This window comes from Macrotis lagotis, chromosome 5 (genome assembly GCF_037893015.1).
Source record: "Macrotis lagotis isolate mMagLag1 chromosome 5, bilby.v1.9.chrom.fasta, whole genome shotgun sequence".
Taxonomy (NCBI): Eukaryota; Metazoa; Chordata; class Mammalia; order Peramelemorphia; family Peramelidae; genus Macrotis; species Macrotis lagotis.
This window is the reverse complement of record NC_133662.1, coordinates 219,564,941-219,589,027: the sequence shown is the minus strand read 5'-3', so window position 1 is coordinate 219,589,027 and position 24,087 is coordinate 219,564,941. Positions and strand designations below refer to the sequence as shown.

Here is a 24,087-nt window from a genome sequence, read left to right as displayed (position 1 = left end):
AGTGAAAGAATATATACTAATCACCTCCTCAAAAGAGTTCCCGAAATGAAAACTTCCAGGAAAATTATAGTCAAAATCCAAGGCTATCAGATCAAGGAGAAAATATTACAAGTAGATCAAAAGAAACAATTTCAATATCATGAAGCCAGAGTCAGGATAACACAAGATTTAGCAGCTTCTATATTAAAAGATAAGAAGGTTTGGAATATAAAAAGGGCAAGGGAACCAGGGTTACATCCCAGAAAAACTGATTATAATCCTTCAGGGGGAAAAATGAAATTCATTGAACCTTCAAGCATTCCTTAAAGGAACAGAAAATTAGACTTCCAAATGAAAGGAAATCATAAGCTATTCAGTAAGGTTAAACTGTATACATTCCTACATGGGAAAGTTGTACTAACTCCCAAGAACTTCTGCCTTTATTAGGGCAGTTACGAGTATACGTAAAAGACACTGATGTGAGTTGACTATAATGGGATGATTTTTAAAAAATTAAGGGGTAAGAAAGAGGGATACATTGGGAGAAAAGAAGGAAGAGGTAGAATAAGGTAAATTATCTCACATTAAAAAGGAGGATAAGGCAGAGCTTTTACAGTAGAGAGGAAAATGAAGTGGGGAAGATGATAAGGTAACACATGAAGCTTATTCTCACAGAAAAACAGGAAGATAAGAGCAAGGGAACAGGTAGGAAGTAGTGTTAAGAAGTAAAACAGATTTTTGAAGAGGGATGGGTAAAAGGGGAGAAAAGGATAAATGGGGGGCTGTAGGAAGAAATAAAATGGAAGAAATACATACAATCATAACTGTAAATATGAATTGGATGAACCCATCCATAAAAACAGAGGCAGATAGCAGAGTGGACTAAAAAAAACAGAAATTTGACAATATGTTATTTCTAAGAAGCACATGTGTAGCAGACACACACACACACACACACACACACACACACACCGGGTAAAGCTTGAAGATGGTGCTCTTAAATATCACACACAGTTTTTATTTTCAATCTTAGCATTTTCAAGAAATGTCTCCACAAACAGAAAACTAAAGCAATTATCCCCAAAGTCAATGGAAAAACATAGCAAATATTCCTGGAAGTTTATCTTCAGAAAGTAGTTGTATTGGGGTGGCTGGGTGGCACAGTGGATAAAGCACTGGCCCTGGAGTCAGGAGTACCTGGGTTCAAATCCAGTCTCAGACACTTAATAATTACCTAGCTGTGTGGCCTTGGGCAAGCCACTTAACCCCATTGCCTAGCAAAAAAAAAAACCTAAAAAAAAAGTAGCTATGTCTGTTAACTTCTTAAGAAATATGGGGGGAAAGGGGGAGAGGGGAGGGGGGAAGATGAAAATTCTTTAAAACAAAATTAATGGTGAATTGTAACAATACAGTCCATTAAAACATTTGATAGACAGTAAATTCTAATATCTTCCTATGCAATGATTATAAAAATCTAACAAAAAAACTAGATATTTAATAACCTTGTAACTACTTAGATATTCAACCTCCTGTTTGTAATTTCACAACTTTGTTAAAGGAGACATAACTGAAAGAGAAACTATAAAAATATACCCTGAAATCTCAGACTACCAAAAGCAAAACCAGTCAAGACCAAGTATTTGTTGGTCTCTGAAAAAAAAAGAAAGTTATACAAACATATATTTAATAATGTCTCTCTACAGTAAGAAATAATCTAAATCACACCCTATGTCTTGTCTCCTATGTATGATACAAGTTACCAATTCCTTAGTCAAGACAATCCCAACTCCTCTCCAATTTCCTAAAAGAATTAATACAAAGCAAGAGCTCACATGGAAGTCAGAAGAAGAAATACAAGAACACTCTTAAAGATTTCTCTAAGAAACTTTGGAATGAACTGTGAAACGCGGGAAACACTGATACAGGACTGTCCAGCATGGTAAGCCTACATCAAAAAAGACACTACACTCTAAGAGCAAAACAGAATTGCAGTAGCTCAAAAGAAAAGGGAGATGCACAAATTTAAAGACATCCCCAAATTCAAACGTTCCCAAGAACTATTTCTGCCTGACCTGTGGTAGAGCCTTCCAATATCTAATCAGCCACAGTCAAATACATTATACCTTGACCCCAAATATGCCAACCATTTTCATCAGGAAAACTATACTGAGTTTCTCTCAAACTCTGAAAAAGTAAAAAAGTGAATGTTCTTAGAAAAGTAACAAGATTCAATGGAAAGGGCACTGAATTTACCAAGAACCCAGGTACATACCCTGATATTTATTCAATTACTTCATAGCTCTGAGCATTACCTTATCTATAATGTGGGGAATAATAAAACTTACACTACCTACCACAAAGAATTATTTTTTGTGAGGAAGATATTTTATACAGCTTAAAGGGCCAAAGAAGTATCCTGTTATTCTAGAAAATATCCAAAACAACACACCAAAAAAGTACAATAATCATTTATAGGACAGGTAGTCTGTCAGCATAAAAGAGAAACAAAACCTAGCAAACTCACTTCATACTTTACAGGGGGGAAAAAATGAAACCATTCACCAAGAGCTACCCTTTTCCCCCTCTACATTTCACATCATTAAGACATCTCTTTCCTCTAAAAGTCAATGTATTTTTACCTTTCTTTGAATCTCCAGTGTCTGGAACATGGTGGATACTTAATAAATGCTTTTTAACTGACATTATTCTGTAGTGATATTCTTAACTAATATATGCAAAGAGACCCAAGCTAAGAATTTATAATTGAATACTTTTCTATAATCAATGCCATAAATTCCTAGTGATTTTACTAAAATTTAATTTCATTTAGAATTAAATTATTTGTTATTTCTTATAAAAATAATCTAATGTAAAGAAATATATTTTAAGGAGTTCCTACAATAAATTAATTTGATTTACAGTAATATTGAATGTGGTCAAACAATCCATTTTCAGGAATCGTAGGTTTGTAGCATTTCTTAAGACTATAGCAGATTTTGAAAAATTTGGTATAATTCCTACTGAAGGTTAGTTAATAATCCATGGATCTGTCTTGAATACAAAAATTAAAAAGTCTTATACTAGTTATGAATTGTATATAATATATTATAAAATTTCAATTATCAAAATTCTTACTTATTTTTCCTTGAAAATGATTAATTTTATCATTGCATTCTTGTAGCAGCAATTTCAAATCTTTAATTTTCATTTCCTGCTCATCATTCTGCATCAATAATAGTGATACCTAATGAAATAAAAATTCTATGTATCAATATTTTAACATAAAATTATTTTTAAATCTTTAAAACCTTAAAAGTGAAATTAATTCTTATGTAAAGTCATCAAATATTTAAAAGTTTATTTTTTAAAAATTTTATTTCTTTAAAGCAATGAGGTTAAGTGACTTGCCCAAGGTCATACAGCTGAGGCTGGATTTGAACTCAGGTCCTCCTGATTTCAGGCCAGTGCTATCCATAAAAAAAGACTATTTTTAAAGAGAACCAAAATAAAACGAAGTTAAAGTAATTCAAATTTTTTTTTAGGTTTTTTTGCAAGGCAAATGGGGTTAAGTGGCTTGCCCAAGGCCACACAGCTAGGTAATTATTAAGTCTCTGAGCCCGGATTTGAACCCAGGTACTACTGACTCCAGGGCTGGTGCTTTATCCACTGCACCACCTATCCACCCCAGGTAATTCAAATTTTAACACAATCACATTCATTTTGAATTTTCAGATATAGTTGATTATAGAGGTGAGCCAATACTAATGAAATTAAATATTTAACATTTTTCTATGAAATTATGAATTCTACAGGTAAGTCACTATATTTGTGTGTGTATATATATATACACACACACACACACAAAATAGTTTATACACACATTAAAAAAACAATCAGAAAAGAAATAGGTTCTAAAATGTCATCTATTACAAAAACCTAGACAACCAAAAACACATAAACTTCTTTCAATGAAGCCAGATGAATGCCAAAAAGGAAAAATACTATACAAATTTTTTAAATAGCCTGTCTCCTCTTTATTTTAGGGAATAATAATTATCTAGCTAAAGAAATAAAAAACACACTTCCAGCTGAGATGTGGAAGAAAGAGTACAGGACTTGGAATCAAAAGTGGTAGATTCAGTTTCTTAATTATATCATTTATTCGCTGTGTGACCATGACTAACTTATTTCACCACTTTAAATCTGTTCCTCCATCTATTAAATAATAGACTTAGATTAAGATCTCTTCTATTTTTAATAATTATAATTCCATAGTACCTCAGGGATAAAGGATTAATAAACAAGCCCAAGTTCCTAGTACATTCAGTGATTTTTCTTAATCTTCAGTCATTCTCAGTCATGGCCAACTCTTCATGATCCTTTGGAAGTTTTCTTGACAGAGATAGATAGGGGTATGGTTTGCCATTTCCTTCTATAGCTCATTTGACAAATGAGAAAACTGAGGCAAATAGAGTTTTACATGTCTGAGTAAGATTTTAAACTCAGAAAGATGAATCTTTCTTTCTCTAGGCCAGGTATTCTATCCACCTTGCTGCCCATTGATGATGTGATCACAAAGTGATGAAACTACTTAAATAGTGACATGTATATAGATATAGAACTAGATATGTAGATATAAAATCTCAATTACCCAAAGTTGACTATTTGTGAATATTTAGAAAGACTTGCTAAAGATTACAAAGTTTTGAACTGTAAAGAAAAGAGGGGACCAGGTTTTCATAACTGCTAACCAATTAAAGGCAAGCAATACAGAAGAGAAAAACTGGTGTGAAAGAATGAGCAATACAAATTGTACTTAAGAAGAAAATTATATTGGAGAAAATGGGATTTGGATTTCTGAACCATTGCTAAAAATGTGGGAATGAGAAACTTCTAGACAGGGTTGAAGTATATCTAACTAAAGCTGATAAAAATGTATTTGAACAGTGAAACGATTTGGTTAAAAATCAATGGAATGAGAAAGTGATTTTTTTAGAACCACTTTGACAGAGAGAGAAAAAGAGAGGTTTTCCAAATAAATTATAATCCTGGCATGAAAGCATGGTATAGTAGCAATGTAGATCTGCAATTACCTAGACAACTGCTAGAGTGTGCTCTCTAGTCAAAAGTGGAGCAGTTAATCTTATACTTTTCTTAATTCAGTTTTCAAGGAAATGTAAGTTGTAGGATAATCTAGTTTTTTCTGCAGACAATGTCTTAATATCTCATTACTAGTAGAAGATAGCCAAAGGCAAATTATGAAAGCACTATTAAATAAACTTAATGGAAATTTCCTAAGTACATGAACATTTGTGGAACAACAGTTCAAAGTTCAAAAAATATTCTAATTCTTCATTCTATCAAACTTTCTCCCTTAAACCAAATTCAATAATTGGAAGATAAATTCCAAGTGATTTTGAGCAGGGGAAAGTGGGGAGTAGTTCACATTTCACCCAGAGACTTGGCATATGTACAAACATATAGAGAGAATATAGTTTTTTAAAAAAAAAACAAAAACACAAACCTTCTTTTCCTTATCATGTACTTCTTTTATGTGTTCTTTTTCAAGTTGTTGAATTTTTTCACATGCTTCCTTTACTTTAGAGAAAAAAATAACATCTACTCAAGATATAAAATTAAAATGTTCTTCAAAGACAAAATACTTGGATTACTTTCCATTATAATTATAAAGTTCACAGGTTTTGGTTTTATATTAAATATCCAAAATTGATAATCAGTTAAAATTGTTACTGTTAGCCTGAATAATAACTACTCATATTGACATAATACATTAAGATTTATAATTCTTCATTGGTCAATAATGACCTTCCCTGTGCTCTCTACATTCATCTTTTACTTACATATCTTATAATACTTATCATGCATCAACTTATGCTAGATGCTACAAAAATATAATATTGTTAAATATTACAATAAATGTTTATTGAAGTGAAAATAGAAATAACAGCTACTTTAGAAAATGACATAATTATCTTGGTAACACACATTTTAAAAAATAAATTTTATTCTTTTCAAAAAACTTTTTAATCAAGCAAAACAGTATAACTAATTCTGCCATAGAAAGCTTTATTTGAATGTATATATGTTGCTAATTTGCATATTTTAATTATTAACAATAATGATCAGAAAACATTTTTAATTTAGTAAGAAGCATGTTGCACTGAAAGACAATAAAAAATTCAAACATTAAAAATTATTCATATTATCAGTTGATAATCTGCAACCTCTAAATTGAAATTCATCAAATATTCTTTCTTATTGTTATAACTGTTATAAAGATGAACATCAAATATTAAACAAAGTCCTTACACTTAAAATGCATTTCCTGTCTGCAACTTTCAGCTCCTACTCGTAGTTCTTCAAAAGCTTGTACCATTTTCTGCAATACAAAAAATGACTTTTAAAGATTATACTTGATATCTCGAAATATGATACTTTGGAGAAAAATTACCAAAATTTAAATATGAAAACAAATAAACACAATATATACTTAATAGTGATCATATAAACAAAATGTTAGAAGCCTTTAGACATGATAAGGACAAAATTTTTTAAATCTTATTTGGACCAGGTATTTTTATAAAACAAATAAAAGAACAAAGTTTTAACTTTAGTATTCATGTCTCCCCCCTTTAAAAAAAAAAAACTTCACTTTATCTTATTACCATCCCTACAAAGTATCATCCTCTATTTTTCTTTCTCTTCTAAGCTAAAATCCTTGAAAAACATATTTATACTTAAGTGTCTCACAAAAGTGGCACCTTCAGCATTTTCTAATCCCTTCCATATTCTGGTACATTCCCTTACTCCCAATCACCTTGTTTCCATATTTTATAAATATTTTTATGTACCTATTTGTGGATACATTGCTTTCCTCCACATCCATTAAACTCTAAGTCTTGAGAGTAAGAATTGTTTTATTTTTGACTTTTGTATTTCCAATATATAAGCATAGTGGAGGCACTTAACAGGTATTAAACTGAGAAATTGATATCTTAAAAAGTCATAGAAATTTTGATCAAAATAACATTTTTGGAAATACATTTACCCAAAAAATGATGATATGAACTAAATATTATATGATAATGAACTAAATTTTTAAATAATTATCCACATGTTCTTGATAACCAATCTGTTTCATATTAGCAAGTCTCTATTGAGTTTTAAAAATAAAATTCTTAAGTTTTTTTACCACTTACCTCAAGATTATTATTTAGATCTGAATATAGTTGTCTAGTTTCTTCCCTTTCATACTCATCTATTATTAATATAAAATTAAGTTTAAAAAATGAATACAAATGTAGTAAGAATAAAGTCACAAAGAACATCTTAAAACATTAAACTGGGTCAAATCAATAGATGAATATGGTATACTATCTCTGAGAGAAGACTAAAGGGTCATTTTTGAATAAGTACTTTCACTCTGCCTATGTCAGCTTAAAAATATTAAATATTCCAAATGACCAAAATTCTGGTCCCTGATGTGACTTACTATTACTACTACTATTTTAAGCATAATATTTTATTTTTGAGCTTGAGTTTCCTCAAATGTGAAACAAGCAAAAAAAATGGCCTATATTATGTTTCCTTCCAACAGTAGCTAATATTCTTCAATCCCTAAATTTAGTTAAACATTTAATTCAATTATTTACTACTAAATACTACATAATAGGCTTTGTGCTAGTGCTTGTTCCTTTAATAATAATCTGATGTGTATTTTTATTCATAAACTTATCTAAACCATCTTGACTGCATTTCAATTGTCTGTATGACCTCTTGAGGTTTAAAACCCAATATATAAAATAACATCTCTATCTTGAAAATATATCTTTCAAACTTGAAGGAGTAGCTTTTTTAGTTCTACTATATAAAGAACTGGTAAATAAATCCATATTCAATTAACTCACATTTTTCATGATTTTTTAAAGTTCAGTCAAATCCTTTCTTTATTATCTGACTTTCCAGGAAGACTTTCTTAGTCTATTCTCTATCTTCATAAGAAACATTCAAAGGAAGACTAGAAAAACACCAAAATAACAGTACAATATTCTTCCTCCTAGTGAATTCCAAACTTCTTCCCTATATATAAAACCCTATAACAATTTCCAAAACAAAACAAAATGAAAAAGGCAAAAAGAAAAATTTTTAAATCAATGAAAAATATTATTTTTTAAAATAGATTCAATTATCAAAAGTACAACACAGATTAGCAGGAACAAGAAGACAAGTCCAATGGTAGAAACTCTAAACCAACTAATAGACAAATGTAAATTAAGTCACAATTAGTACTTTCAAAGAGATAAAAGAAAATTCCTACAAAAAAATGAACATATTACACCAATATAATCATTTGAGACCTAGAATCGTAAGATTCACTGTGAGATTTTAGAGTTCAACTCCTTTATTTTATTAATGAAAAAAGGCTTTGATAGCAACAGTAAACACACTAAACATATTATCATAGACTTAAAACTAAAAGAACTTAAAATCCATTGAATCCTTCCTTTTACAGATTAAGGAAACTAAGGTACATAGAAACTAAATGACTTGCCTAGAGTACATGCCTGAGTCAGGAGTTAAACTCAGGTCTTCCTGACTATAGGTCCATTGTCCTATCAACTACATTATGGTCTCTCTCATAATGGATACCTTAAAGAGCAGGATTAATGAGAAAGAACAAAGAATCACTGGTTCTTAAAAAAAAAAAAAACCTAGCCTGCAAATCCAAATGCAATAAATAGTTCATTCATTTAGTTATTCATATTCTACTTCCAAAACAAAGTGTTAACTTGCAGTACAAATGGGATGGGGCATGCTATAAATGACCACTAGATGGGAGGTGAAAGCCAAGGACAGTCCCATAGGAGCTGATAAACTATCCAGAGCCAAGATTAGAAGATATTACACCAATTCCCACCAGGCCTGGGGAAAAGTCCAGATCTAGTTCAAATTGTCTAAACCAGAAGATAGTACAGATACTTTGTTCAAGTCTTCCACTTTTATACTATCCTAGCACTCTTTGTGGATAGTTTTCAGATTTAAAACAGGAAGGGAGGTCAGAGGCTATCTAAAACAACTTCCTCCTTTCATAGTTGTGAAAACTAAGGCCTAGAGACTTTATGACTTGCCTAACTTTAGTTAGGCATCAATTGCTCTTTTTATTATACCATGCTCCCTCTCAGTATAAATATGAGTAGTTCAAAACCAAAGGTCAATGACAGAAATAACAATGCAAAGCTACAAAGTATAAGTAAGCTGTAGCATAATATTAAAAAGAAAATTAAATTGACATAAAGACACTGTAAAGAACATATATTACTCTTGCCAGTATGGAATAAAAGCTCTTGAAAATGGATAAGCATATAAGAAAATCACAAAGAAACTTCCAGAATATTATTAATTAAATCTTCTAGAAGTCATACATAGAAATACATGACAAAAATCATCTGCACTAGAATTCATGAACTTTACTCCTAAATCCCTATTAGGATACTTCTCATCATAAGAGGAAGTCATGAAACCACACAGACTGAGCCTATTACAAATTCACATTATCTCATGTAGTTCATCACTACTAAAAAGAGATTTTTTTAATTCATCTTTTATTTACTCTACCCTACTTTTCACAATAGCTGTTCCAAATCATCTTTATCCACAAATCTTCAAATGTTCCTTCTCAACATATTATCTTATCTACAAGCTATAAAATTTACTAAGAAAACTGAGGTCATGATTGTGAAGATAAAGTTAAATAAAGCTATGGGTCATTCAAGAATCTGTGTAGGGTGTTCCACAAAATTCATAGCAGACCTTTCTGTAGTGGCAAAGAATTGGAAATTGAGGGGATGCCCATCAACTGGGGAATGGCTAAACAAGTTATAGTATATGAATACTATGGAATATTATTGTTCTATAAGAAACAATTAATGGTCGGACTCCAGGGAAGCATGGAATGACTTGCAGGATCTGATGCTGAGTGAAAGGAGTAGAGCCAAGAAAACAATGAATACATCAACAGTATTATGAGATGAACAACCTTGATGGAAGCAACCCCTCTCGGCAGTCCAGAGAGCTAGGACAACCACATATTTGACAGATTATGGACTATATTATCGCCAAACAGAGGAAGAAAAACAAAACAGACAGAAAAAAAATATTCCTACCGAGTCTGATGAACACTTTCTAAAAATTATCTCTTATGTATCTCTTTCCCTTAATCCTAATTCCTCATGCCAAAAATGATTTGTAAATATGTTTAACAAAATATAAATGTAAAATTCTAGCCTGACTGTTCCCAACTGAGGGGAGGGGGGTGGGGTGGGAAGGGAGGGTAGAAGGAAACTTTCTAACTTGGAAATATACATGTACAAACAGATGAAAATAAATAAATTTTAAAAACTGAAAATTTTTTAAATTTTAAAAAAGAATCTACTATGTAGGAGCAACTAGGTGGTACAGTGGATAGAGTACTGGCCCTGGAGTCAGGAGAACCTGAGTTCAAATCAGAAATCAGACACTTAATAATTACCTAGCTTGTGTGACCTTGGGCAAGTCACTTAAACCTATTGCCTTAAATAAAAAAATTTAAAAAAAAAAAGAAATCTTTGTAGTCATCAATCAAGTTTCCCCAGACCTAAAAAAAAAAAAAGAACTGACATTTTCATGAAAACTCAGCATAAGATAAGAATATAATTAAGACAGGGGCAGCTAGGTGGCACAGTGGATAGACACTTAATAATTACCTAGCTGTGTGATCTTGGGCAAGTCACTTAACCCCATTGTCTTAATTAAATAAAAAAAATTTAAGGGGGTGGTTAGATGGTGCAGTGGATAGAGCACCAGCCCTGGAGTCAGGAGTACCTGAGTTCAAATCCAGCCTGAGAGACTTCATAATTACCTAGTTGTGTAGCCTTGGGCAAGCCACTTAACCCCATTGCCTTGCAAAAACTAAAATAATAATAATAATAATTTTAAAAAAGAAATTAATAAGATACTCAAAAAGGTGATTCAAATTTTTGGTTGAATTAAGGAACTACCTCTTCCCTTCTCTTCCCCCAAAAGCAAATGTAAGCACCTTGAAGGGAGGAATTGTTTTTATTTTTGGTTTTGATCCACAGAATTCAACAAAAGCCCTGGTAGTGCTTAATAATTGTACATTTGATTTGATTGTCTTTTGTTTGTTTGATTTATGGTCCCAGTAAAACAAAATTTCAATATTATACTCTATCCATTGTGCCACCTAGCTGCCTATGAGAACTAGAAATACAATTTTAAAAGGGGAAAACTGACCTCTCCAAAGACAACATTACATTTTTAGAATCATTAAGGAAAATTAATGTCTTACACACACACACACACACACACACACACACACACACACACATCTGCTATCCTGGGTTTTATGGAAAAGTAAAATTTGGAGAAGGCAAGAAGAAAAGAAAACAATAAAGAAAAACAAATAGAAAAATGAAAACTGAACAACAAAAGGTTAGAAGAGGGTTATCACTGAAGTGGGTGTAAGGGGAAGTCTCAAAATATATTTGGAAAGGAAGCCCTTTTAAGCTGAGTAGATTATGCCATAAATAAAGTTCTTCTAAGGAGGTACTACTCAGCTCCAATTGGCCTATAGTGACAAGAACAGCTGAGGATGCTATGAGTGCATGCAATGGGATACATCAGCAGAGAGTCCAACTATCTTTTGACACCAACATTCCAGATTTCTTGTTCTATGCTTTCTTTAGGAAATCACTATAGTATGATATGGGAAATTGCACATCCAGTATAGGAGCCTCACATAAGTCTACTCCAGTCTCACTGATGTTAATGACTAAGGCATAGAAATCAAAATTCACTGGAGGAGGGGGCAGCTAGGTGGCTCAGTGAATAAAGCACTGGTCCTGGAAGTCAGGAGGACCCAAATTCGAATCCACCTTCAGACAATAATTGCCTAGCTGTGGGATCCTGCTTATAAATAACTATAGCCAGAGGTGTAGTACTGATAAATTTTTAACAACTGACTTGTGGAAGAAAAAAAAAGTAGAATACTTTTCTACTAAATTTAATCAGAAATACTTTTATTTTCTCCTTTACTTTCTTAAGCTTAACCCAGGATTGTACAAAATAGTCCCACAGGGCAATTTTATGCAGCCTGCTTGTGGATTTACTAAATACTTTAGTAAAGGAAAGAGCTCTCACTAAAATGGTAAATCAAAATATATTGTCTATTTTTTCAATAAAAGCTTTTAAATGTTAAGGTTGGATAGCCCTAGTCTAAACAATCAATAAAACAAAGACTTGATTTGTAACATTTGTCTATTACAAAAGTGTAAATGCTTACATTGAAATTTTAACAATTTCTTGACAATACCTGGGCTGGTTAACTCTCTTTTAAAAGCTCTTTGCTTTGGCTACTATCTTTCTATACGTACACACTTCTACCAGTGCATATTTTTCATACATTGCATAGTGTTTCATTCTCAGTTTGCTTTCCCAGTTTAGGACCACATAGGGAAAAAAAAGACCACATAGAAGGTTATTTTGAAGGGTAAGTTTCTATTTTGATAAAGATTAAGGCATGCACACATTTTTTTAAAAATCTATGGAGTAAAATGGGACATAATTAATATTTACACAATGAAAAAGTCAGAGGAATATATAATTTGATCAAATCATATTGGTGTCTAAAAGAGAAAAAAGTGCTTCTGAGGAAAGATAATAAAACTGTATACTGACAAAGGTCAAATAAAACAAGAAAGATATTTACATTTCTTTGACTTTTCTGCTGACCAGGCACAGGTTTCTTTGAGTAAATTACACAAATGTCTTGTGGCTTTGTTCCTTTAAAAAAAAAATTCTTTGTTAAGAGTATGTTCTGCCTAAAAATTTCAATTTCTATTTTAAGAACTTGCTTTTATTGATGAGTTAATTTTTTTATGAAAAATTCTAAATATGTGGAATGTTTGAAGCATACCACATCTTTCAGAGATAGAAGCTCAAAAACAGAGGAAAGAGATCTGTATGTATGTATGTACACATGAAAAAAGATGCTTTCCATGATAAGAGCCTATCTAGCAGAAGAGCCCAAAGCAAGGTCACAAAACCAATGGATCAATAAGTATTTATTACATGCTTATTATATATTCAATGCTGTGGAGAATACAAAAGATTGAAACCTTGCTCCTGTCTCAAAGTATTTACAATCACATTAAAAAAGAAGACAAACATAAGAAATAATAGCTCAAAACACAAAATCATATAATTAAATGAGAAATATAGTACAATCTACAAATATTTTAGGAGTTCAGAGGAAAGAGGTTAGTTAGTAAGAACTAAATTCTGCGAAAATATCATGGGAGAAATAGGACTTTGGTTTCAAAGAATAGAGAAATTTTGATTGAACATGATAACAAACCATATATTTTTGAAATCTAAGTTAGCATATTATCTAATCAAAAGAATTGAATCAAAATGTAGAACATAAGAAAAATTAGTTTGACAAGAACAATTAGAAGGGAGAGAGATTAGAATCAAAGAGTATACCTAGGAACTGTTTTAATATTCCATGCAGAAAAGATGAAAACATAGGATGTGGGGATAATAGAAAGCAAGATTTAATAAATGATTATAATGGAGGAATGAAGGAAAAGTTTAAGCCAATTAAAATGATTCTATTGATAGAAGCAAGAAAGAAGAGTTTAGTTTACAGTTTCACTGAGCAATGGCTCCTAATCTAACATTTTTATGTCATGTTCATAATAAATGTAGAAAAAAGTGTATTATGGTCAAAGAGACTGCTAAGTAAAAAAGATGCCAAGTGGTTGAAAAAGAAAGATTTTCCTTTTTCCATAGCACTCAACAATATAAGATTTATACGTTAATATTTAAGGTATTACTTACTCTTTTTGCAAGTCTTTATTTTCTTGAATTCCTTCTTCTACTTTCAAACTTACTTTCTCATTTTCAAACTAGTTTACAAAAGAATTAAATAATTCTTTACATTTAGTTTATTGAAATACACTTAAAGATAATAATCAGATAGCATTTTCTAGTATTGTTGTAAAGATGTTTTACAATAAAACCTTTCCCTCACTAACACAAATTTCCCTTTCAGGCATGCTCTATGGACCTCACAGAGAATAGCAATTTCCTTTAATTTAAATAAGCTCTTCTGAATCATTTCTACACACAACAAAATGAAATGAGTCTTTTCCCACCTCAATATTTTAATTCCTCTTAATTTTTTTCAAACATCCTAGAAAAAAAATTGTCTTCTAATTTGAGTTGCATTTCTGAAATATTTCTTTTTGTCTTTATATGAATATTTTGATCATTTATATAGTTTCATCTTTGAAGTTTCAGCTGTCATCTAATTTTGTCAATAATTACTTTACAAAACTAAAAAATGATTTCTTACAAATATAAAATTCTTAAAATAATCCTCTAAAAATGTACAGTAATTTATTTAATTATATGGTCAAAATAAGCTATACTTTGTCACCTGTGCCTTATTCCTAAAAATAAAATTAGATTAACAATCAAATGCATAAAAACTCAAAATAATATTTTCTTCAAAATCCATGCCATGGGACAAATTTATACAATACTGACCAATTTTATTTTATTTTATTTTTTAGGTTTTTGCAAGGCAAACGGGGTTAAATGGCTTGCCCAAGGCCACACAGCTAGGTAATTATTAAGTGTCTGAGACGGGATTTGAACCCAGGTACTCCTGACTCCAGGGCCAGTGCTTTATCCACTACACCACCTAGCCACCCCTAATACTGATCAATTTTAAACTGCTCTGGTGTCAACTGAGTCATAGTAAGAGTTTAGCAGACTAATCCCTAATTTTCCATCTAGTCTCTACTTTAAAAAAAATTACATTTACAAAAGGTAACAATATACCTGTAACTCCTGAATGGCTTTTCGCTGTACTTCAATAACCTTTCTATTTTCCTGTAACTTTTTCTCCTTCTCGTTCAGTTCAAATTCTATATTCACCTTCCACTTCTTAATCTTTTCAGCTTCCTTATAAAGGTTCGAATAAACCTTGTTTATTGGCTCCGAAGTCTATTGAAAAAGTTATTGAAAAGTTCTGTAAGTTAGTTGTCATATGCTGAATATTTTTAAAACAAAAAATATTAGTAGCTCCTAAAAGTTTTATTGTTTAATTATGGCACAAACCTATGGGTCCATTAGTGGAAACTCCTTCCACTAATACAAATGGTAGTTCATCTGAATCAGTCAGAGTGTAGTAAACAGAGTACTGAATTTAGAGCCAGGAAGACCAAAGTTTGACATTTAATATTGTGTGACTCTGAGCAAATTACTTGACTCTTTCAGATTCTATTATCTCTTCTGTAAAATAGGGATAATAATAATAATATAGCACCTACCTCAGAGAGTTGTAAGCATCTATTAAGATATTAAAACTAAACTATAAAAAAACCTATAAAGCACTAAATCAATATTGTTGCTTTAGTTTAAGTTATAACTGTAACTACTTTGCTTCAATATTCTTTAGTACAATGTTATCATTTACCCTGTTATTGTACCCTACAGGACTGAATGAATTAATAAAGGCATCTCCAAAAGCTACTTAATTCAGAAACTTAAGCCCTGAGAAAATCTGGTTAATCAAAATGCTTCAAGTAAATGAGATGTTAAATAAAATTAAAAAATCTTTTGGAAAAACTTAAAATATGTTTCAGTTAAAAATTGGGGGTTGGGGAAAGAAAATTAGGACTATTTGAAGAAATTATATTAAAGAGAAATAATAAGATGCTAGTTTCATCAAGATTCGAGTTCTATTTGGAGTTTTTTCACTTTTTCAGTCTTTTCTTTCCAAAAATTCATGATATAAGATCAGCTCCACAAAAGCATACAACACCTGCTCTTCTTAACTTTTTAAATCATAATGTATTGTTACTTAAATTTGTTCTACAATTACTATACCATAAGCCATTATTTCTTATCAAGCCACTGGTCTTCAAAATCTAATTATCATTAATAAAAATCTTTCTTTGTTCTAAAATCGTATATACTCCAAAAGAATTTTCTTTTAACTACCTCACAATACAATACAATAATCATCCACAAACTAATAAACTTTCTTTGAAAACATTCAGAAGCTTGATTCCTATTCCTTTCCACACCCAGCATTCACCTATGCTCTTCTGTTCTTGGCAACCAAACTAGATAAAAAACAAAATTATCTCTAAACAGTCACTAAACAAAAATTAGATTCATTTGTACCAAAGGAAAAAGAAAACTAAGATATTTAAACAACCCCAAAAGAGAGAAAATACTTTTTAAAACATATTAAAACATTAAGAATGTCAATTACAAATGTCATTGATGCTATTATGAGAAGATAATAAAAACAATAAATAACTTTAATTCAATATAGGAACTCCTAACCTCAATCTGAGAGTTCTTTAGTTCTTCCAAGATGTTAGAATGCTCAGTACCAACCTGGAAAGTGAAAAATGTGTTCCATAAGAAGATAAAGTTGCTAATGGGTGTCAAAGAGTAATAATATTAGCTCAAAAGTAACCTAATATCTTGGAGCTGATTTTCTTATTTACAAATAAGCAATTTAACAATGATATAGTACAGTACAATAAAGAGTCAATATTTTTAACTGACCTCTTCAATTGCAGGCAAAAATTTAACTTTTTGCAAAGCTGGATCTGAAAGATAAATTATTATTGGTATTTAAAGACCTAATTTCATATCTATGTTGTACTATTTAATAACAAGGACAGCTATCAACATTTGTGTTTTATTTTTCTAATACTTAATTTGAAATCAGCTATATTTCTCCCACCTGCATCAATCTTTTCACTACGTTTAGATGGTTTAGTTATTCCAAAAGGCAAACCAAAATCATCTTCAACACTCTTGCTAAAACCCTAAAAAAAACAAGCAAAATACTCTTAAATGAACAAAGCTTCAATACATATATAGTATTACAAATATATAAACATATTTATATCATATATAAACTAATACTTCAAGGATATGTTTATCAATGCAGTTTATTCCATTTTAAAGACACAGATTACAACTCATTTATGCTAAAGTTAGGCCTTTACTAGATTCTGCTGCCAAAAATTCTATTGCTGACTTGGATTGGTTTACTTAATTCTCCAATAAGACCTAAAAGCCATCACTGGGTTTGTACTTGAAATATTTTCAGCTTGTCATGACCTCCCAAAAATTGGGGTTTGCCAAAATATCTTTAGAAAACACAGTGTCACCTCTACTATTTAATGAGGCATACAGTTTTAATGACGATCATAAAATATGTATTTGATAAAAAGAATATTTACATGATTTTATTATAAATCTAATCTTATTAACTTTAATATTTCAAGAGGACTATGATTTCATTGCTATGGATTTTGTCCACTGATGAAAATCATTGCTCTTTCTCTATAATTCTATGGATGTTCTTCAGTTGTGTTGATGGTTGAAAAAAAAAATTCATTCTATGGACAACCTGGTAATAAGCATCTGTAAATTTAGCTGTGCTGGTCAGAACATACAAATCTATATACTATGAGTGTGATTATGGAAAGAGATCTACAATTTTATTTCTATAAGGAAATTCTAAAGGAAAACTTCACCCAATGTAGATATGCAACTGCTCTGAAACTTAGGGTCTGAGAATTTGCTCAGAGTACTAAAAGTTGAAGTGACTTGCCAAAAAGTTACATAACCAGTATGCATTAAAAAGTAAAATTTTATCCCAGGTCTTTCTGATGTTGATACCAGCTCTGTGCCACGCTACCCCTCAAGTTTAGAAGTTTAAAATTCACTTAAGTACATAAGATTTTTTTTTTCCACCAGCACAAGAAGTTGATAGAGTTGGTAGTTTTGGGCCTTAAAGTCTCATCTTTCTCAGTTCAAATCTGGCCTCAGACACTTATACTGGCAATGAGACCCTGAGCAAGTCATTTAATTCTGCCTCAATTTTCTCATTTATAAAATGAACCAAAGAACAAGATGGCAACTCTTTCCAGAATTTTTTGCCAAGAAAATCTTAAAATAGGGCTACATGATTTAAAAAATGACTCAACACAAAGCATATAGATTTTACATACAAAGACTGTAAAGGCTATCATTCAAGAAACACATGATTTAGAAAATGATGTAGGCAGTTATGAGTCAAGAACAGAGGATAGCTGAAGTTTCCATACTGGGCAGAGAGGATTTATGGAAAAGATCCAAAACAATTAAAGTAGTGAATAGATTTTTTATAATGTGTTTAACATAGTATTTTAACAGTGTTAAAATTTCCAAGGCTTCATAAGAGGGCAATAGCTGAAGTTTCTATACTGGGTAAAGAGAATTTATGGAAAAGATCCAATACAATTAAAGTAGTGAATAGATTTCTTATAATGTACTTAACATAGTATTTTAACAGTGTTAAAATTGCCAAGGCTTCATAAGGGGGTGATATTTTGATTCACTTGGAAGTGAAATATATGGTAGTAGTAAATAGAATTTACTAATTAGTCTAAAAGCAACATGTATTAATTATTATTATATTATTTATATAAGAGTGTTAAGAACATTGGAAAAAATGCATGTTGGACACACATATATATAGTATTCAAAGTCTTCCATTCTTGAAGGGAAAAAAAGTTTAGATAAATATTGAGATCAACACATCCTAAATCTCATTATTCTTCATCCAGAAATATAAAATCCACAGAAGTATAAACATATTTACCTTGAAAATGTCTCCTCCTACAGTCTGAGGTTTAACTGCTGACACTTGACTGCAACTTAGTCTTGGTGGGACAAACAATTTGAACTTTTCCTTTTGCATTTTCTTCTAATCAGAAACTATTACAATGAAAATGTTGTACATTGTTTCTGACAATACACAACATATGATTCATGAAAAAGTACATACAAACTCTTAAACTTCTAGGAAAAGAGCTTAGTAAAACTGTATAAATTAGCAACTATCTAGTAAAAAAAAAAAAACTACCCAAAAATCACAGGATCCTGGTCCTAGGAATAGTCATTTTTCTGTTATACTTAGTTTTAGGTTTTTGCAAGGCAAATGGGGTTAAGTGGCTTGCCCAAGGCCACATAACTAGGTAATTATTAAGTGTCTGAGGCCCCATTTGAACTCAGGTCCTCCTGACTCCAGGGCCGGTGCTCTATCCACTATACTTAGTTTTCAAAACATTCAAATTTACAAAATTCTTATTGATGCTTGCAGCTTTTAAGTTAAACTGTGATCCCATGCCATGAAATTCTGACAAATTCAACTCTTCCCCTCCACTATAAATTTGAGAGATAGAACATGAGCCAGTTTCTTGCACTTATTTCGATGTATGCTGGAGACACATTATATTTATATATATTTGCATATATAATTTATATAATTATAATTAAGTGGAATTAAACTTGAGGGAAAAGAGTTGTAAAATACCAACTAAGTCATTTTACCTCCTTGCCCTATTTTGAAAGTAACCTCCATGGTCTGGGGAAAAGTCATGGCCCAGTTTCCAAGCACCACGGTGGGAAGTGCCCGAGGTGTCCCTGCAGCACGCGCCGCTGCTGGTATACAGTGGGTGCTTACTAAACGGGCAAGCGGGACTGGGGCCGGGATTTGCCCGAATTGGGAGCCAGAGTGGTAATGGGGGAAGCCAGGCCTGAGGCTCTGGAAATCTGGGCGTCCCCGTGGAAAATCTCGGTTGCACCTGAGCCATACCGCTCGCCCCCTGCTGGGTCCCGGCTCTAGGCCTCAGTTTCTCCATTTTAAAATAGCAGGAGCCGCGGGGGGGGGGGGGGGGGCAATGTTTAAACCTCTTTCCTTTATTTCTATATTCTCCGATTTAGACTGTCCGCACCCCAACTTCCTGCTCTTCCCCGTGGGGGAGGGGATCCAGGTGGGGGAGGGGCGGTGATCCAGGTGGGGGCGGGGCGGAGGGGCGGTGGGGGAGGGGATCCAGGTGGGGGAGGGGCTGGAGACTAAGGGTGGGCTCGATGCCCACCGGCGACCGAGGGCTGCCTTTTTTGGGAATGATTAAAAAAAAGGACGAAAAGCCACCTCGAGTTTCAGAAAAGGCGGGAACTCGTCGAGTCAGGACGACCGTTAGAGGCTTCCAACCGTCAACCGCTCCCAACCGTCACCGGCGCGCGTCTGGGGCGGGGCCCGGCAGGCAACCAGAGGGAATGCTGGGAAATCACGTCTCGCGAGAGAGGGGGGCGGGGCCTCAGAGCCTGGAAGCCACGTGCTATCGGCTCCCTCCTCACAGCCGGCGGAGCTTTCCTCGCGTCCTCGCACTAGCCCAAGTTGCATCATTTAATGACAATCCCAACAATGACACACATATAGCAATTTGTGGTTTAAAACGTACGTGTCTTCCATAAAAAATTCTGTATCTATGAAAGTTCTTTATACATTACTAAAATATTCTTAAGAGTAAACATAATACCCCCTCCTCCCCCCAAAAAAATATAGACCCGCATGAGCGATAAAGAGGAAAAAATTAAAATTGAAAATAATCAATTCTTTATATTGGCTCTTTGTAAAAGTTCAACAAGTGTTATTCCTGAGAATGATGACTATTTTCCCACTAATTTTCAATATTTTGTTTTTATTTATGCCCAGTCTTGGAAGCACTCTTACCACAGTAGAACTCATTGGTTCCCAAGGCCAAAGGCCTCACAATTTTTGACACATTTGAATAACTCTTTTTGTGCTTTGAGAACAATATTATTTTTTACAAAAGCTGTGAAAAGCATACAAAAATATTAGCTGCAAGGGTTAAAAGTAGAATTGAGCTAATTTTCCCCACTTTTGTATTAAAAATTTAACGGGGATGGTTTATCATAAAGTTTCAATATTTGTACATCACTCATTAAACTCTCAAAACTGGGTTTGTAATAGATCACCTTCACTGATGTGAATTGGGTATTAGCATACATAATATAGTACAATATGAAGTCAAAATACAGTATAAAAATGTGATCAAAATCTAGCATATTTTACCACTTTATCAAAAATACCACACCCTAAAAAAATGTATTACAGGAAGAAGCCACAATTTTTTTTTAATTAAAAGTTTTGGAGAAGAGAAATAAAGAAAAACAAAGTAATTATACCTTTAATAAAAATGTAAGATTTAAACAAAGGCAAAGGTATGACAACTAGAATGCCCCTACCACCTATTTCCTCTTATATCACTTACAAAGTGTTATAATAGGAATATATTTTAAATTTTCCAGGTATTATCTTTTTTTAATGTGTTATTAAACACTGAACTATAGTAATCATGTTGTGAAACTACTGCCACAAACTCCCTGAGAGATAGAACATTATAAAAGATAAGAGTGGCAAAAGGTTATCTCACTTACTAGTTTTATTATGAGTATTGAACCATTTAAGCCCATCAATCCTAGATTTTTTTTAATCTATAAAATGAGGATAATAATACCTTTAAATATGCTTCTATGGGTTGCTATGAGCAACAAATGAGATCATGGATGTAATAAGCTTTGCCTATCTTAAAGCTCCCATGTAATATATATTAGCTGTAAGCCTCTCTGGTTTTTCATCTGTTAAGTTGATAATAAACATATAAAATGTGAGCTTTTCTCTACAACTATTTGCACCAGGTAGTATTTTTTCCTTCTTCATTTTGCCTAGCAATTGTCTACAGCACCAAAAATTATTTGAGGATAGGTATACTTATCAATTTAACAGAAATAGAAAGCTTGAAAGACTTTGATAGTGATTATTGTAGCCCAGGGCAATCCTTAATTTCCTTCAGGATCATTAAAAGAACCAATCAGCAACAATGCTATGTAAAGACTTTTGTGCCTCCAACTAGGGGTAGTATTAGATATCCCTCCACTGGTGTAATTATTTGTGCTGCAAAATAAGACAAGCATTGATACTTTTTTTTCTTGCTAATATTGGGTTTTTCACAGTTATCCAATTAATGTTTATTCATTCATCCTCTGTTTTAAATGCTGAGGTACATCAAAAAGAAGAAAGCAAAACCAAGAAAATAATATATAGTGACTAAGTTAATGTAAATAATAACAAAACTTTAAAAAAATCATTGTTAGGACCTATCTTGCTCTTAGAAAACTCATAATAAAATATACATTCTCCCTCAGTCAGCCAGTCAAATAGCCAGGCACTTTGCTAAGGGCTAAGGATAGATCATCCCTATAATTTTGCTCAGTCTAATAAGGGAGACAATGCAGAAACTGCTATGTATAAACAGGCTCTATTGAAGGATAAATTGAAGATTATCTCAGAGAGAAGGCACTAAGATTAGGAGGACTGGGAAAGGTTTCTAATGGAAGGTGAAACTTTATCTGAGTTTTAAAGGAAATCAGGGAAACTAGAAGGAGAGAGAGATAAGAAAGGAGAGAAGCAGGGATAAGGGACATGAAATACACATAAAAAGTCTAAATTGCCAGTGTCTGTTTTCTGTTATAGGGTAGGAAAGGAAGGAAGAGGAAGGAGTGGCTAAAGGAAAATGACTTTACTTTAAAAATACAAGACACAAAATAAAACTTTTTAGAAAATAAATGAATAACATGTGTTTCAAGAAATTTAAGGGGAAAAAATGGTGTAATCTCAGCAATATTAGTAGCTATTCAGTGCATATCCCAAATCTCACAAAGTAAACTATTAAGTTTGGGGTCCTTGGATTTCCAAGTGATCAAAACTTCTGAATGGTTGTGATTCAATGTTCTGAGCTCAGTAAGTCTTCCTATGAGACGAGCAAAATGTTGAGGATCTTCTGGATGATATATTTTTGAATATTTATACAAAATTCCTAAAAGTGGTTCCTGTAGTTTTTCCACATGTTGCTTATTTTTAAGTAGTGGACGGTCTGAAAAACAATACCATATTTATCTTAATATTTTCCATGAACACAAAGAACAAGAATAAAGTCTAGACTTTAAAGGAAATTATATTTCTAAGAAATAAGCCACACAGTAACTGTGTAAGCACTCAAAACACAAAATGGCACAAGATAAACAATCTTTGGGGAATGAAAGGGTAAGTATCTGAACCTGGAATTTCATCTCTGTGGAGAACTCCCTCTATAAGATGCAGCCCGAAGGTTTGTATCTTGCCTAGCTATGATCATACAACTATTATATGTCAGAAACAGAATTGATATTCAGGTCCATTAAGCCACATTATCTCTCTTTTAATTCACAATTTCATAGGCTTCCATTTCCAAGTTAAGTGTTAGGAATGTATTCTTTACTAATCTTCTATAATTGATTTTACCTGAAAAATACACAGTTGTTGCTGCAAGAAGAGCATATTCAGTTTCAGTAACATTAAGTTCTCCCATGCTTCTGTAGAAGTAAAAGAGCGCAGTAATAAATTCTTCAGTGATACCTTTAAAAAAGTAAAAGTAAAAATATTTCAATAAAATTCAGTGCTGAATCAGACATTGTAATTGTCATTTCTCAAAACAATTTAATAACAGAATTTTAGATCAGAAGACACCTCAGAAATCATCTAACTTACTGTATTCCTGAATAAGAATCCCTCTACAATATACCTACATACTTGTTTTTGAATAATCAATAAATTTGTATTAACAATCTTCTATGTGCACACACCATGCTAATATCTCTAAGGATGAGAAAGTTCTTCTTATATTCTAAACCTGTTTGCTACTTCTATTAATCATTCCTTTTTCTGCTCTCTATAGTAAAGCAGAATAAGCCTAGCTGCTCTTCTATATGATATGCATCAAATACTTGAAGTTGTCATGTCCTCTTACATTTTTTTTCTCCAGTTCCTCAAATCAATATTCCTGCAGCATGTTCTCAAAACTCCATCCTGTTTGGCCACTTTCCAGATTATCAATGGTCGGATGTGAAAAGGACAAGAAACCTAGTCCTGAATACCATACCACTCTCAATGTAGACTAAGATTGTATTCCCCTTTAAGGCAATCTAAGATTGATTTCCCCCTCATCTGAGGTCTTTAAGGATCCTTTAATAGTCCATATAGAGAGAATTCTTTTTAAAGTGAAGGTTAGGATACAGGACCTTTAAAGGTTCCTTCCAAATTTG

General features: G+C 32.3%; 1 protein-coding gene across 3 annotated transcripts in view; it reads right to left on the bottom strand.

The window, feature by feature from the left end:
- Nucleotides 1–22,644, bottom strand: part of SYCP1 (synaptonemal complex protein 1) — a 99,267-nt gene extending 76,623 nt beyond the window's left edge. For 2 of the 3 annotated variants that reach the window (XM_074188507.1, XM_074188504.1), the window contains exons 1-12: nucleotides 19,471–19,806; nucleotides 18,740–18,855; nucleotides 16,829–16,913; nucleotides 16,648–16,691; nucleotides 16,420–16,473; nucleotides 14,905–15,069; nucleotides 13,897–13,964; nucleotides 12,764–12,837; nucleotides 7,200–7,258; nucleotides 6,310–6,379; nucleotides 5,504–5,577; nucleotides 3,115–3,223 (exon numbers count right to left, since the gene is read on the bottom strand). In XM_074188507.1, the coding sequence (XP_074044608.1) occupies nucleotides 3,115–3,223; nucleotides 5,504–5,577; nucleotides 6,310–6,379; nucleotides 7,200–7,258; nucleotides 12,764–12,837; nucleotides 13,897–13,964; nucleotides 14,905–15,069; nucleotides 16,420–16,473; nucleotides 16,648–16,691; nucleotides 16,829–16,913; nucleotides 18,740–18,838 (901 nt within the window). In that variant the 5' untranslated portion in view covers nucleotides 18,839–18,855; nucleotides 19,471–19,806. Of the gene's footprint in view, nucleotides 1–3,114; nucleotides 3,224–5,503; nucleotides 5,578–6,309; nucleotides 6,380–7,199; nucleotides 7,259–12,763; nucleotides 12,838–13,896; nucleotides 13,965–14,904; nucleotides 15,070–16,419; nucleotides 16,474–16,647; nucleotides 16,692–16,828; nucleotides 16,914–18,739; nucleotides 18,856–19,470; nucleotides 19,807–20,074 lie in introns of those variants that run through there. The other variant, XM_074188506.1, reaches the window with a different exon arrangement.
- Between the last annotated feature and the right edge of the window lie 1,443 nt (nucleotides 22,645–24,087).